This window comes from Balaenoptera physalus (assembly GCF_965194825.1).
Source record: "Balaenoptera physalus genome assembly, chromosome: 15".
Taxonomy (NCBI): Eukaryota; Metazoa; Chordata; class Mammalia; order Artiodactyla; family Balaenopteridae; genus Balaenoptera; species Balaenoptera physalus.
In genome coordinates, this window is record NC_138894.1 from 62,615,742 (window position 1) to 62,629,983 (window position 14,242).

The following is a 14,242-nucleotide window of genomic DNA, read 5'->3' on the forward strand; positions in this document are numbered from 1 at the left end:
CAATTTCGCCTAGCAGGACCGGGCGGGGAAAGACACGTCCAGGGCTGCAGAAACCCGGCCACGTTAAACGTGCAGGGGATTTCCAACAGTACAGCCCCAGAGGAGGGGAGCCGTACCTTCCCGCCGCCACCCAGCAGCACCCATCTGGGCCGAGCTCTCCACGCCGCCCTGGGCGCCCCAGCGGCCAGCCCCGCCCCGAGGCCTCTCCGCCCCCTCCCGCAGAGGAAAAAAATTGGCGGCGGCCAATGGGAGGCCAGGAAGGCGCCTGACGTCCGCAAGCCGGCGGGCGGCGTTGCCTGGAGACCCCGGCGGGGTCAGCCTTCTGTCCCCTCCCCGCGGCAGGCCCGCCCCGCCGCTGCCGCGCTCCGGGGCTCTATATAGGGCGCGCGCTCTCGGGCGGCTGAGTTCCAGCAGTCCGCGAGCTGCCGTCGGCTCCGCGCGGGGGGGGCGGGCCGGGCACCCCGGGGCGCGGAGGAGCGCTCTAGCTTCACTCTCCTCTCCCCCCACTCTGCACTCCCGGGCACCCTCAAACCAGTTCAAGCTGCTGCCCCCGCTGCCTCTTTTCTCGCCCCCCAGCAAACTTTCGGTCCCTCCCCCGCCCCTCGGCCGTTATTCGTCGTGGCTCGAGCCCGCCCGCGCCGCCCCGAGGGCTCCTCCGGACCTCCCAGCCTGCAGCTCCGACCATTACAGGATCCAGAAACATGTCGACCACACTTCTGTCCGCCTTCTACGATATCGACTTCTTGTGCAAGGTACGCGGAGGAGCAGGGAGGGAGGAGGACGGGCAAGCAGGAAGCCCTTCGAGTTTTCAGGCTTGGCCTTCTGTCCTCGGCTTCGGGGGTCCTCTTCCCGCCTTGACTTTTTGGGCTCGGGGAAAATGCCGGAGTTTGCAGTGTGTGCTCGAACCTTGTGGACGGGGAGAAGGAGCGGGGAGGAAGGGCAGGAGGGAGTCGCTGTAGCTGTTTAGTTTCTCCGCAGCCGACCACAGCCACGCTTGCCCGGGGCTTCCCGGACGGGGTTTGCGCCGCCCAGGCCGGCGGCCCACGGCTGAGGATCACATGTCGCAACCCAGCGCGGCCTAGGGTGGAGAGTCCGGCTCCTCCCAACGCGAACTTGATTCTTGTGCGCGTGTAAGGGTGGAGGTTGGGGGCCGAGTCGAGATCCGAAAAAAAAAAAGAATTGGAGGGCTGGAAGTGGTTCTTCTGCAACGCACCCCAACGCATCCCTCTCCTCTTCCTTTTCCCACTTTTTATCCCTTCCCCGCTACCCTACTTTTTGGCAGACGGAGAAGTCCCTGGCCAACCTCAATTTGAACAACATGCTGGACAAGAAGGCGGTGGGGACACCCGTGGCCGCCGCCCCCAGCTCGGGCTTCACGCCGGGCTTCCTCCGACGGCACTCAGCCAGCAACTTGCACGCGCTCGCCCACCCCGCGCCTAGCCCCGGCAGCTGCTCGCCCAAGTTCCCGGGCGCAGCTAACGGCAGCACCTGCGGCAGCGCGGCGGCGGGCGGGCCGGCCTCCTACGGCACCCTCAAGGAGCCGTCGGGGGGCGGCGGCACGGCCCTGCTGAACAAGGAGAACAAATTCCGGGACCGCTCGTTCAGCGAGAACGGCGAGCGCAGCCAGCACCTCCTGCACCTGCAGCAGCAGCAGAAGGGGGGCGGCGGCTCCCAGATCAACTCAACGCGCTACAAAACTGAGCTGTGCCGGCCCTTCGAGGAGAGCGGCACGTGCAAGTACGGCGAGAAGTGCCAGTTCGCGCATGGCTTCCACGAGCTGCGCAGCCTGACACGGCACCCCAAGTACAAGACGGAGCTGTGCCGCACCTTCCACACCATCGGCTTCTGCCCCTATGGGCCTCGCTGCCACTTCATCCACAACGCCGATGAGCGGCGGCCCGCGCCGTCGGGGGGCGCCTCCGGGGACCTGCGCACCTTCAGCGCCCGCGACGCGCTGCACCTGGGCTTCCCGCGGGAGCCGCGGCCCAAGCTGCACCACAGTCTCAGCTTCTCGGGCTTCCCGTCAGGCCACCACCAGCCCCCGGGGGGCCTGGAGTCGCCCCTGCTGCTCGACAGCCCCACGTCGCGCACGCCGCCGCCACCCTCCTGCTCCTCGGCTTCGTCTTGCTCCTCGTCCGCTTCGTCCTGCTCCTCGGCCTCGGCTGCCTCCACACCCTCGGGCGCCCCGACGTGCTGTGCCTCTGCGGCGGCAGCGGCCGCGGCCGCGCTGCTGTACGGCACCGGGGGCGCCGAGGACCTGCTCGCGCCGGGCGCGCCCTGCGCCACCTGCTCGTCGGCCTCGTGCGCCAACAACGCCTTCGCCTTCGGTCCGGAGCTGAGCAGCCTCATCACACCTCTCGCCATCCAGACCCACAACTTCGCCGCCGTGGCCGCCGCCGCCTACTATCGCAGCCAGCAGCAGCAGGGCCTAGTGCCCCCCGCGCAGCCCCCGGCGCCGCCCAGTGCGCCCCTCCCTGTCAGCGCCGCCGCGCCGCCCTCGCCGCCCTTCAGCTTCCAGCTGCCACGCCGCCTGTCCGAGTCGCCCGTGTTCGACGCGCCCCCTAGTCCCCCGGACTCACTGTCTGACCGCGACAGCTACTTGAGCGGCTCCCTGAGCTCGGGCAGCCTCAGCGGCTCTGAGTCCCCCAGCCTCGACCCTGGCCGCCGCCTGCCCATCTTCAGCCGCCTCTCCATCTCCGACGACTGAGGCAAGAGGGCGCTAGTGAGGAGGAGGAAGGGAAGGCCGTTCTGGGGGTGTTGGAGGGCGCCCCTGCAGTCGCGCCCCTGCTGGGGGCAGGGAGGCTCGGGAGTGTGGGGGGCTGACCTCGGCCACAAGCAGACTGCAGGCCGCACCGAGCACTTGGACTCGAACTTGTGTGCCGGGAGGGGCCCCCACCTCTCCCCTTTCGGTTTCCTCTTGTTTTGTTTTGTTTTTTATTATTATTTTTATTATTATTACGAAGTTTCATTCTTGTTGAGCGAAAAAAAGCCAACGAACTTTTTGTATTGAACAAAATATTCACAACAGAGCAGTTGTGATGCGAATAGAACAAAAACCAAACACAAACTTTTTTAGGTCTCCGATGAGTTTGGGACTTTAGGAAAAATCAACCCAGCACCAGCAGCTACCAACCACCATTCCATATCTTCACTTGCAAAGCATTAGCTACAGTCCAGATGTGGGGACTCTTATCTTGAGAGAGGTTCCTAATTGTCTCAGACCAGTGTAAACAAACAAGCCAACCAACACCTTGCTAAACCTAAGCTTTTAGAATCCAATATTCTGCCAAGAATATGCCTTGATAGTAGACCTCAGCTCCATGGGTGTTTTTTGTTTTTTAACGAAGTTATATATGTCTGGAAAAAAAAAAACCCTTGCATTCCAAAGTTTCATACTGGTTCCTGGTTTCATTGCCACCACTTAGTGGATGTTTAAGTTAGAACCATTTTGTCTGCTCTTTCTGGAAGCCTTGGGCAGAGCTTAGTTTGTAATTGTTGGGGAATAACTGCTGAATTTTTAGCTGTTTTGAGTTGATTCGCACCACTGCACCACAACTCAATATGAAAAAAACTATTTAACTTATTTATTATCTTGTGAAAAGTATACATTGAAAATTTTGTTCATACTGTATTTATCAAGTATGATGAAAAGCAATAGATATATATTCTTTTATTATGTTAAATTATGATTGCCATTATTAATCGGCAAAATGTGGAGTGTATGTTCTTTTCACAGTAATATATGCCTTTTGTAACTTCACTTGGTTATTTTATTGTAAATGAGTAAAAAAAAAATCTTAATTTAAGAGATTGTATGTAATATTTATTTCATTAATTTCTTTCCTTGTTTACGTAAATTTTGAAAGATTGCATGGTTTCTTTACGGAAATCTTATCTTGATGCTGTGGAAGTAGTTTGAGGAATATCTTATGAGTTTTTCTTAGAATGTATAATGGTTGTAGCCCATCCAACTTTAAAAGAAAAAAAGTGACCACATACTTTGCAATCAGGCTTACATGTGGCATGCTTTTCTCATTCCATCTTTATAAATCAGAAAATGTTTTTTGTTTGCTTATTCCACCAGTTCTACTGTGACATACTCTGCATATAAAGACATGTAGCAATAATGGGGGGGGGAGGGTAATCTCACAGTGCCTTTGGAAGGGCCAGAACTTGCCTTAAATCTTCCTCAACCAAATAAGTATTTTGTCTATTAGTGCTTGAGAGAATTTGAATGTAGGATGGGTTCAACTGCACAAAAGGAAAAGATTTTTACCACTTTTTTTTTATATAGCTATAAAGTGAAGAGGCCACCTCTTAGTGCTAAAATGGTATGTAGTACATGAATATGCCTTGTTTAATTACAGAAAATTCCAAAACTTGTACTATTTTTTTTTTTTCCGTGTGGAAAGGCAGGAATGCTTTCCTGGACAGCGGATGAATGAGCAGTAGACGTAGTTTGTTTGTACGTAGGTACAGTTGGAGCACTATGTATGTATGTATTCTGGACTACTTTGACAGAAGTAGGTATTTGAATGTAACAAGGTTAAGTCAACTTGAGTTGTAATATATTTGGGGAATCAGTTCACTACAAATTGTGACTGTAAACATTGTACTGTAAATGTTTTGTAGTTTTCCCCCAATAAAACTTTTGGGAAAAAAAGGTATTAATGTGTAAGATAGCTTCCTTCTTTTAAATGGGAGTATCTAGGTTTCTGGCTTCCCACCACTGTCTTGCATTGCCCAGGTCTTAGAGGGATTGGGGGCTAGGGTTTAGAGAGCTGGCAGAGCCAGAGTTCAGAAGAGCCTGTCCCTCTATATATTTTTTATACAAGTTCTTTTAGCTGAAAGAAAGTAATTTGGACTGTCAAGGGCATTAGTTAGCTGTTCCCCTTGGTAATAAGATGCATCCCCGTGTTGGCTGACTGGCTGGTGGCTGGGCCTGGCTGGGAGGCCTGAGGCGTGTGGCCTGCCTGTGAGTCACCAAGCGGATCACGTGTCTGCAGTGGCAGCTGAAGGTCTGATTTTTTTTTTTTTTTTTTTTCCCCAGTGGGACGCACAGGGAACCAAACTGCTTGGGTGAGGAGGGGTCTTGCCAGCCCTTGGCTGAACTGGGGATGGGGGCTTAGGCCCAGCCTTTCCTGGGCCGGAGAACCAGGGTTTGGCCTGGACTTTGGAAAGCCTGGCTGTGTCCTTGTCCACAGACGACAGAAAGAGAAGGAAGATGAAACAGGTTAAACTTATATCTGGGTAATGTTTATGTGGACAGCTTCCTCTGGGAGTGAGCACACACGTTATTTATGCAAAAGGATTAGTGTCTGTGCTTGAGACAACTGTAAGCAGCCAGAAAGCAAATCCAACCCAGGTCTGGAAAAAAAGGAAGGAAAAAAAAAAGCATCAGTCTGTCTGCTGATTCTCACACAACTGAACAGAACCTTAGTATGGTTCTTTCCTACAATCACTTTAGAAGTTAAAAATGCGGTTCATAAATCAATTCCTATTTTTTCTTCTCTATCCCGCCCCCGCCACATACACAGAGTTCAGACTTCTTTTTTTCCAAAGTAAGTAAGAGATTTAGCAAAAGTTTTGTTTCCTCATCTACAACGGCTGGGCTCTATCACCCATACTTGCATCCCCTCGACCCTGTGTTTTTGCCTGTGTTCGCCGGGGTCTCCCGGGTCTCACAGCTGAGCCTGGTGGGGAGGGCGCCGTCGGTGGAGCGCTCCAGACCTCGGGCAGCTGTTTCACGTTAACGATGATTGCGCTGGTGTTAACCGGAGCGTTTTGGTGCTGGGCGCGCGCTGCCAAAGGGGATGGGGAACAGTTTCAAAGTTCTCCCAGATGCTGGGCCCCTGGCTGGGGAGGGGCGGGTGGGCGGCCTCAGCAGCGGGGGAGGGGAAGCCTGAGGCCAAGGAGGGCTCGACCGGTGAAGACCCTGCAGGCTCCTAGGCCTCTTCACCATAAAGAATGTGCAATGGCGAGGAAAAGTGTAAAATGTGGTGCTATATAGGCCAAACTGCATTTCAAATGCCTTGTTTCCACTTCATTCCAAGACATTTTTCTAAACAAGTGCTTTTGATCAACTGGAATGTTAGACTTCTTTTTGGGGTAAGCCACATTCATTTTTAAAAATTGGTTTGTCTGAAAGCCCAACTGCTAAGAGCTGATGTTTTTGTATTTTAGACCCAGTGGAGCGTGGAAAGCTGGGGGGAATCATTCAGAAATTTCCTCTTGCTGCAGATCAATGGAGGGTATGTGGGTCATTGTCTTTCTGCAGCGGCTGGAATTAACAGCAAACAAAACGCTCTACAATTGCTTGATCACCCTTAGAAAAGTTTTCTTGTAAATTAAGGGAACTAGAAGTAAAAACTGCAAGTAAGAACAAGCCAGGATTCCTATCACGGGCTGGGGAGCGGAACTAAAACTGACTCCTGAATTATACTCAAGATAAAATTCTTTTGGAGTTAGTTGTGCAAATGAGCCCAGAATGTGATGGTGTTTAGAATGTCTTAATAGTGGCATTTCCACTAGCTATTTGAAAACTAAGGTATTTTTTAAGCAACCCAATTAGTGTGCACCACCTTCTAAAGTATTTCAGAGAAGGGATGCATGCATGTAGATATTTTCCACCCCTCACTCTGAATCTACTGCTGAGTGTATGGGGTTGCGGAGGGGGTGTGGACACAAAAAAACTATTGAGAAGGCTGAAGCTCTGCACCCGCCCTTGGGAATAGATGGAGGATTGCGAGCCCTGCAGCAGCTCAGGAACCCCGATGATAGGACCAGGCCTGGAGGGCCCAATGCAGGAAAGACAAACAGGCATAACTCTTGGCTGCAGGTCTGGCCCTGCACTGGGATGCTCAGTGGTGAAGTCTGCCTGGGAGGGTCTCAGAAACCCCCAGGCTAGATGTATGCAGAGAGGAGGCCCACAAGGGAGCGTCTGAACCTGGAAGGGAACCAACTCAAGGCATTTGCTCTCCTTCAGTTGTGCTCGTGGTGACAAGAGTGAGGGCAGATGTGGCTCTGGTCACATCTTGAAAGCGGAAGTTGGGTCTCTGCACCTTCCCTAGCCTTTGAGTTAATGGGAGACAACGCGGCCCCTGGTAAGCAGCCAGGCTTACCTTCTTCCATCAGGGCCCATAACCACTCTCCATTGTTGTTACCTCATTTAACCGTTCACTCTATGGGGTATGTGCAGACTTGTGGCCATCCAGGGCACTTCCAGTTTGTGCTGCTAGCAAGGCCAAGGAGGGAAGGAGGGAAGGAGGGAAGGAGGGAAGGAGGGAGGGTCAGGGAGGAGCCAGGGCCTGGCGGCTGGACAGGAGCCCCGTGGGAGGGGGGGGCCCGGGGGACAGGAAGCCACAGCACCTCCAGGCCCACACCTGCCTAGGTGGGTTCTCCCAACCTCTCCTGACAGTTTTTGCTAGACCTGGAAAGTGTACAAGTGTGGGTGTGTGTCTAAGGGTGTATATGTATGGGGGGAGGTCTGTGGGGCGGTATCCGCGTGGAGGGTGGATATCTGGGTCCTTGTCTATCTGGGTGGGTGTGCACACGTGCGTGGTATTGCTCCGTGGCGGGGGTCTGTGTCTGTGTGGGGTTGCTGTAGGGGAATACTGGTGTGTGTGTGGCTGCATCTGTGGGGTGTTGATATGTGAGGCGTGTACATGTCTGTAGGGTATGAGAGTCGGTGAGTGGGTATGGAAATCTGTGAGTGTGGGTTTGGGGGTGTGTGTATGAGTGTGGTTATGGGTTTCGGTGTGTCTGTTGCTGTGTATGTGTGAGTGTGGGTTTGAAGGCATCTTTCAGTCTGTGTGTGTGTATAGGTGTGTGAGGGTGTGTATCTGGGTGCGGGTGTGGGTTTGGGTGTGTCTGTTACTCTGTGTGTGGTTATAGGTATGTGTGTATATGGATCTGTGTGTGTGTGTGTGTGTGTCCGTGTGGGTATGGGTTTGAATGTGTCTGTTGCTCTGTGTGCGTGTGTATACGTGTAGGTGTGTGTATATCTGTGTGTAGGTGTGGGTGTGGGTTTGGGTGTGTCTGTTGCTCTGTGTCGGTAGGTGTGTGGGTCTGTGGGGTGGGAGGAAAGATCTGTGGGTGTGGCTGTATGTTTGGGTCTGGACGTGATGGGGGTGTGTCTCTGTCGGGGTGGAGTGTTAACAACACCTTCAGAGGAAAAGCGGCCCTTTTTAGCAGGCCTCTTTCAGGTTAAAAACTGTTTTCAAAACCCGGAAATGGAGGCCAGGCTGTCAGTCGCTTCCTGCAGGGCAGTGGGCAGAACAGGGCTGAGTAGGGGGGTGGCAGACAGGCCTTCAGCCTGCAGGGACCCCAGACCCACTTTATTGCTGGTCACACCTGCCAAGGACAGGCCTCCTGGGCCTGAGTGCAGAGACATATTTAGAAACAATTAATTCTCTGGTTGAAGGGGGAGGGGCCATTTATTTTCATCTGTTGCAGAAATAGCTCTTGTCAGATAGCAGTTCTTATGCCCTCTGGGGTGAGAGGCAGTTCTGAAATAGAAGGAAAGATATTAAGGATTTTAGACAGACAAGAAAACTCCTGAGCGTGCTGAAACCGAGTTTAAAATATTTCTCTAAAAATAAGCTTTGTTTTCCTTGTGGATTCCTCTGGCAATTGGGCCCTCGTGTCAGGGTGTTTAGCTGGCCTGGGAAGCCAGGAGGAATTTTTTAAAAAGCGAGTGTTTCCCAGCTGTGGCCTTGGAAAGTTCTCTGTTTTCCATTTATTAAACTCCTAGTTTCCGGCTAATTAAAATTATTTTCAAATACAACTCCGTGGTCCCGCAATATTTGATGAGACACAGAATTCTCAGTGACCCCTCTGTAGGAGGCCGGGCCAGGCTGTGGGGTGGCCTATGACCCCTCCGCTGGGCCTGGTACCCGATTTTACACAGAGGGAGACCCTTTGAAATTCAGGCCCGAGGCCTCGTTTTACCAAGTTCCACCGCCCCCGCCCCACCCCGGGAGTGGCTGGAATGAGAGGCCACTTGCAGGACAGTCCCTGAGCCCTGCACCACTGGAGAAGGGGCTGTGAGTCCTTGGCGACCTGCTGTTAGTTCCCCTGCATCACTGAGTGGAGAAGGGGTGCACTTCAGGGGAGAGGAATTTGGCTGAGGTGTGTGGCAGGTGATTCTGGTTGTCTCTGCCTGGCCTGGCTACTGTGGAAGCTTCAGGGCCGGACTTTCTCGAGCACCTACAGGAGGTCCAGACTCCCAAGGTGATGCGTTGTGAAGATGGAAATCCAAGGTGCTGCAGGGCAGGAGGCAAATATTGCTGAGGGCCAGGGCTGGTGTGACTCAGATGTGCTGGCAGGCTCCCTTCCACTGCCCTGTGATTCTGTCCAGGCATCCAAGGGGTGGGATGCTGGGCTGCTGCCCGGCACCTTTCATTCATCCCACAGATAGTTCTTGATTGTCTAGTACATGCCAGCAGTGCAGGAACAGAGGTGCGTTGACAGATGTCATCCCTGCCTTCACGGAGTGTACATATTTTCAAGGTTCATTCATGTTGTAGCGTGAATCAGCCTTCATTCTTTTTCATGACAGGATAGTATTCCATTGTATGGATGTACCATATTTTGTTTTTCATTCATCTGTTGTTAGACGGTGGAGTTGTTTCCACCTTTTGGCTATTGTTGAATCATGCTGCTGTGAACATCAATATACAAGTTTCTGTGTGAACATATGTTTTCAAATCTTTTGGTTTTATACCTGGAAGTAGAATTGCCAGATCATATGGTAACTCCCATTTAACTTTTTGAGGAACTGCTATACTATTTTCCAAAGTGATACATTGGTTTTTGTAACTGTTTTATTAATGTCTGTTTCCCCTAAATAATGATATGTGCTCCACGGGATGGCCACATAAAAACACTCGTACACTTGTTCACAATAGCCAAGACCAAAACACTGTTACTATCCCCATTTCAAAGATGATGAAACTAAGCTCAGAGAAGTTGTCATAGGCCTGAGACCAAGCAGCTAGGAAAAGGCTGAAACAGAATTCAAAGGAAGCTAAGCAGTGGCTCCTTCGAATCACCCTAGGCTGCCTCTCAGACTCCTGCTTTACTCCTCACACTGTCTAGAAACGGAGGTTTCCAAGAAGCCTTCCAGGATTTCTTTCCAGGGTAGACCCTGTCTTGCCACCCCGTGCTCTTTTTTTTTTTTTTTTTTAATTTATTTAATTTATTTTATTTTTGGCTGCGTTGGGTCTTTGTTGCTGCACGCGGGCTTTCTCTAGTTGCAGCGAGCAGGGGCTACTCTTCATTGAGGTGCATGGGCTTCTCATTGCGGTGGCTTCTCTCATTGAGGAGCTTGGGCTCTAGGTGCACGGGATTCAGTAGTTGTGGCACACGGGGTCAGTAGTTGTGGCTTGCGGGCTCTAGAGCTCAGACTCAGTAGTTGTGGCGCATGGGCTTAGTTGCTCTGTGGCATGTGGGATCTTCCTGGACCAGGGCTCGAACCCGTGTCCCCTGCATTGGCAGGCGGATTCTTAACCACTGCGCCACCAGGGAAGCCCCTCTCACCTGTGCTTTTAAAACACAATGTGTTCAAGTCACCCTTCAGCTCAAAATCCTCACTCAGAATAAAATCTAAAATCTTAACCTAGGTGTACAAGGTCCTACATTGTCTATCCCTCCCCACCCACCCACTATCCCTTTCCCTTCTGACCTTGACTCTCCCTTCCCTCATCCTGCTCCTATACAGCTCAGGCCTCCTTGTTGGTTCGTAATCATGCTGGACCTACTCTCTGTCTCAGGACCTTTGTACTTGCTATTCCATCTGTCATGCTCTTCCACATTTCCTTCAATTTCCTGCTGTCACCTCTTCAGGGGGCCATCCAGACCACCCTGTCAAGACAACAGCCCCATCTGGCATCTCTCGTCTTGCTTTATTTTTTCCCTAGCATTTGTCATCCTCTGACATATTTTATTTTATTTATTTATTTTTAGTTAATTAATTTATTTATTTATGGCTGTGTTGGGTCTTCGTTTCTGTGCGAGGGCTTTCTCTAGTTGTGGCAAGCGGGGGCCACTCTTCATCGCGGTGCGCGGGCCTCTCACTATCGCGGCCGCTCTTGTTGCGGAGCACGGGCTCCAGACGCGCAGGCTCAGTAGTTGTGGCTCACGGGCCCAGTTGCTCCGCGGCATGTGGGATCTTCCCAGACCAGGGCTCGAACCCGTGTCCCCTGCATTGGCAGGCAGATTCTCAACCATTGCACCACCAGGGAAGCCCCTCTGACATATTTTAAATGCCTTTGTTTATGTATATATCGTCCTTCTTTCTTAGACGCTTAGCTTCATGAGGGCAAGCATTGTCTCCAGAGCAGGGGGGAGCCGTTGAAGGATTTTAAGCTGGGGAGTAAGACGGCCACGTTTACGTGTTAAAGTGATTTCGGCTGTGTGGAGAGTAGACTGGAAAAAAAAAAAAAAAAAGATTCCTTATAAAACCAATTTTAATGCTAAAAAAGTTTTAAAAAACCATGGCCTAGTGTTGCCCTTTCATTCCACAGATGAGAAGACTAAGGCTCAGAGAGGGTGGGAGGAGCCCTCTGGAAACGTCCCCCAATTTCTGGGTTTCTACATGAGCCCTGGGAAGAGACCACCCAGGACACCGTCCTCCCTAGGTGTGAGCTGTCCAGGTATGGCTGTTGGTAAAAATGCTGAATATTGACTTTCACTGAAGCGGACCTAAATCCCCATGGGCCGAGAGGCTCAGAGCAGCAGGTCTCTGGATGTTCACCTGGCTTCTCAGGGAGGCCCTGGAGGGTCTGTAGGGTGGACACAGCAGGAGCTTACAAAGCACAGCCCTGGGAGCCAAGAGCTGCTGCAGGGCCTGTGGCATGAGAGGGCTCTGGGCAGGTGTCACCACCACTCCGTGAGGGGTCCGGTCTGCAGGGGTTATAGGCCAGGGCTCCCACAGACCTGGGTTCAAATCCCACTTCACAGCCACTCCCTACCTGTGTAATCCTGAGCAAATCTCTGAGCCTCACTTTCCTCACCTCTGATCACGCAGTTCTGCTACGCAAAGCCCCCAGGAGGGTCAAGATATGACGTCATGGGCGAAGTGTCTAGGAGAGGGCCCAGCTCAGGGTCCCACAGAGGACACTGTGTGCAGGCTAGCAGAGTGGGTAGTGGCCTAAGCCGTCAGGTTCAAAGCCTAGCCTTGCTACCGCCAGCTGTGAGACCATGAGCCAGTGGCTTGCCGTCTCCATCTATAAATGTCGGACCTATCTCCGAGGGCTACCATGAAGTTCATGTGAATCACTCAACCCAGGTCATAAGGATAGAGCCCAGCATATAGGAAGTATGCTGTAACAGTTTGTTACTGCTCTCTTGGTGTTTTTTTTCCACACCCAATCAATAGACACCCAGTCCGAAGGGGTTCAGGGAGTCTCCTTCATCTGCCCCCACCAAACCAACCCAACCACTTGGGCCTTAAGATGAGAATAATAACTGCTTTCCTTTAGAAATTCTAGATAGATCTGCGCTGTCCATTATGGTAGGCACTAGCCACATGTGCCTATGTACATTTAACTTAAAATTTAAAACTTACTTCCACATGGCAGGTACTCAGCTGTAGCTGGGGGCTACTGCACTGAATGTTTCCATCACTGCAGAAAGTTCTGTTGGACAACACTGCTATTCTGGAGTGTTCTAGCAAAATGCAAACAACTGTAAGGAACGAAGCTTCTATCATGGCAACCCTTGAAGGGTTGTCCTTTTCCAAAGCAAGCCCTGGGACACACCCATGTTGCCCTTGATGGCTTCCCTCTCTGCACGTTTCACTTTCACGAGCAATGCAGCGCGAACATGCTTATTCACAGGCCCCTGGGTGAGTGTTTGCCTCAGATGAATCTGTGGAGGAAGCATCGCTGATTTGCGAGGCAGCCCACGTGTTTCTGTAGAGAGTAATGTGCATTTAAAATCTTGAAACCGGCCATCATAGAAAACCCCCCAAAATGTTGCACTGAATACCTCCCACCTCCACCCCCATCCCACCTCTGGGCCTCCGAGGCCATTTCCACCCCGGTTCGCTCCCTGTGTGCCTGTGCTGAGTTTCTGGGGTCCCGGTAACAGGGGCTGCCCCCTGGGGTCTGGTCTTTCTGTCTCCCTTTCCTCTTCTCAGTTCCTCCCCTGCTGAGCCCCAGCTCCCCACACCCCCAGGCTCTTGGAGGGCAGCTCACTGCTGTCCACCCCCCTGCCCCCCGCCACTTCCCCTCCCCCCCCAGATGGAGCCAAAGACTGAGGCTGTCACCTGACAGCCCCGGGCAGGCCTGGGTCAGTCCCACTGGCTCAGAGCACCTGGGGCTTGAGGGCGAGGAGGGGGGGAGACTCTTCACCTGAAACCAGGAGGGAGGCCCCCATCCGTGTGACTGTGGGCAAGGACAGCAGAAACCCTCCCGAGACAATAGTGTTGCCCGTTGAAGATGTGAGACCGTGTAGGTGCATCTCAGTGAGAGCACATGGGTGAGTGCGTACGTGTGCACAAGGGTGTGAGTCTGAGCGGGTACGTGTGCCAGTGAGTGTGTGTGTCTCAGGAGCCGTTGTGTCAAGGGTTATGTAAGGAAGACACTCCCCGGGGCCAACAAACCGCAGTGGTGTAACCGCCGGCTGGCAGGGCCACCAGAAGGAAAGGAGGGAAAATGTAAACACCGCGCTGGGCCCGTCTCTCACCCGCCACAGGCAGGCCCTGGACAGCGCAGCCCTTCCGGTCCTCCATTCCTGCTGCCTCAGGCCCTGTGCGCTGGCCTGGGAGGGGGTGATAGTGGAGGCCAAAGAGGCCGAGGCCAGGGGGTCACAAGAACTCTGCAGGGAGTGGACATCCCCAGCTCTCCATCTGGGCCCAAAGGACGAGACGGAGAGGCGAACTCAGCAGGGTGTACCTGGGCTCCTCCTGGGCCCGCCATAGGCCATGCCTCCCCCCCACAAACAAGGTATGCCACCTTCCTCACCCCCAGAGCTGCTCTCTCTTTAAAGCCTTTGGGGACAGGCGTCCCTGTGTCCCAGAGGCCTCTGCCTGGCATGGAGCCCATTGCCCTGCACTGAGCCAGTATGGACTCACCGCTCACCTGCTTACATCCTTGGGGTGGCCTCAGGGCCAGCTGTCTCTGCCCCTTTCTCACATACACACAAAGGTGCACCTCCTCTCTGCCCCCCACACCTCACCCCCTGCCCGGACGCCTGCCTTCCAGTCAGCTCCCAGCCGCTCAGCCCTTCAGCACTGCAC

The 14,242-nt window shown here is 53.0% G+C and overlaps 1 protein-coding gene across 1 annotated transcript; it reads left to right on the plus strand.

The window, feature by feature from the left end:
* ZFP36L2 (ZFP36 ring finger protein like 2) lies at positions 1–4,667 on the plus strand. Its single transcript, XM_082427804.1, has 2 exons — positions 1–752; positions 1,283–4,667. Exons 1-2 carry the CDS (start codon positions 702–704, stop codon positions 2,705–2,707), a joined length of 1,476 nt encoding a protein of 491 aa, XP_082283930.1. The 5' UTR covers positions 1–701; the 3' UTR covers positions 2,708–4,667.
* Positions 4,668–14,242: the final 9,575 nt, after the last annotated feature.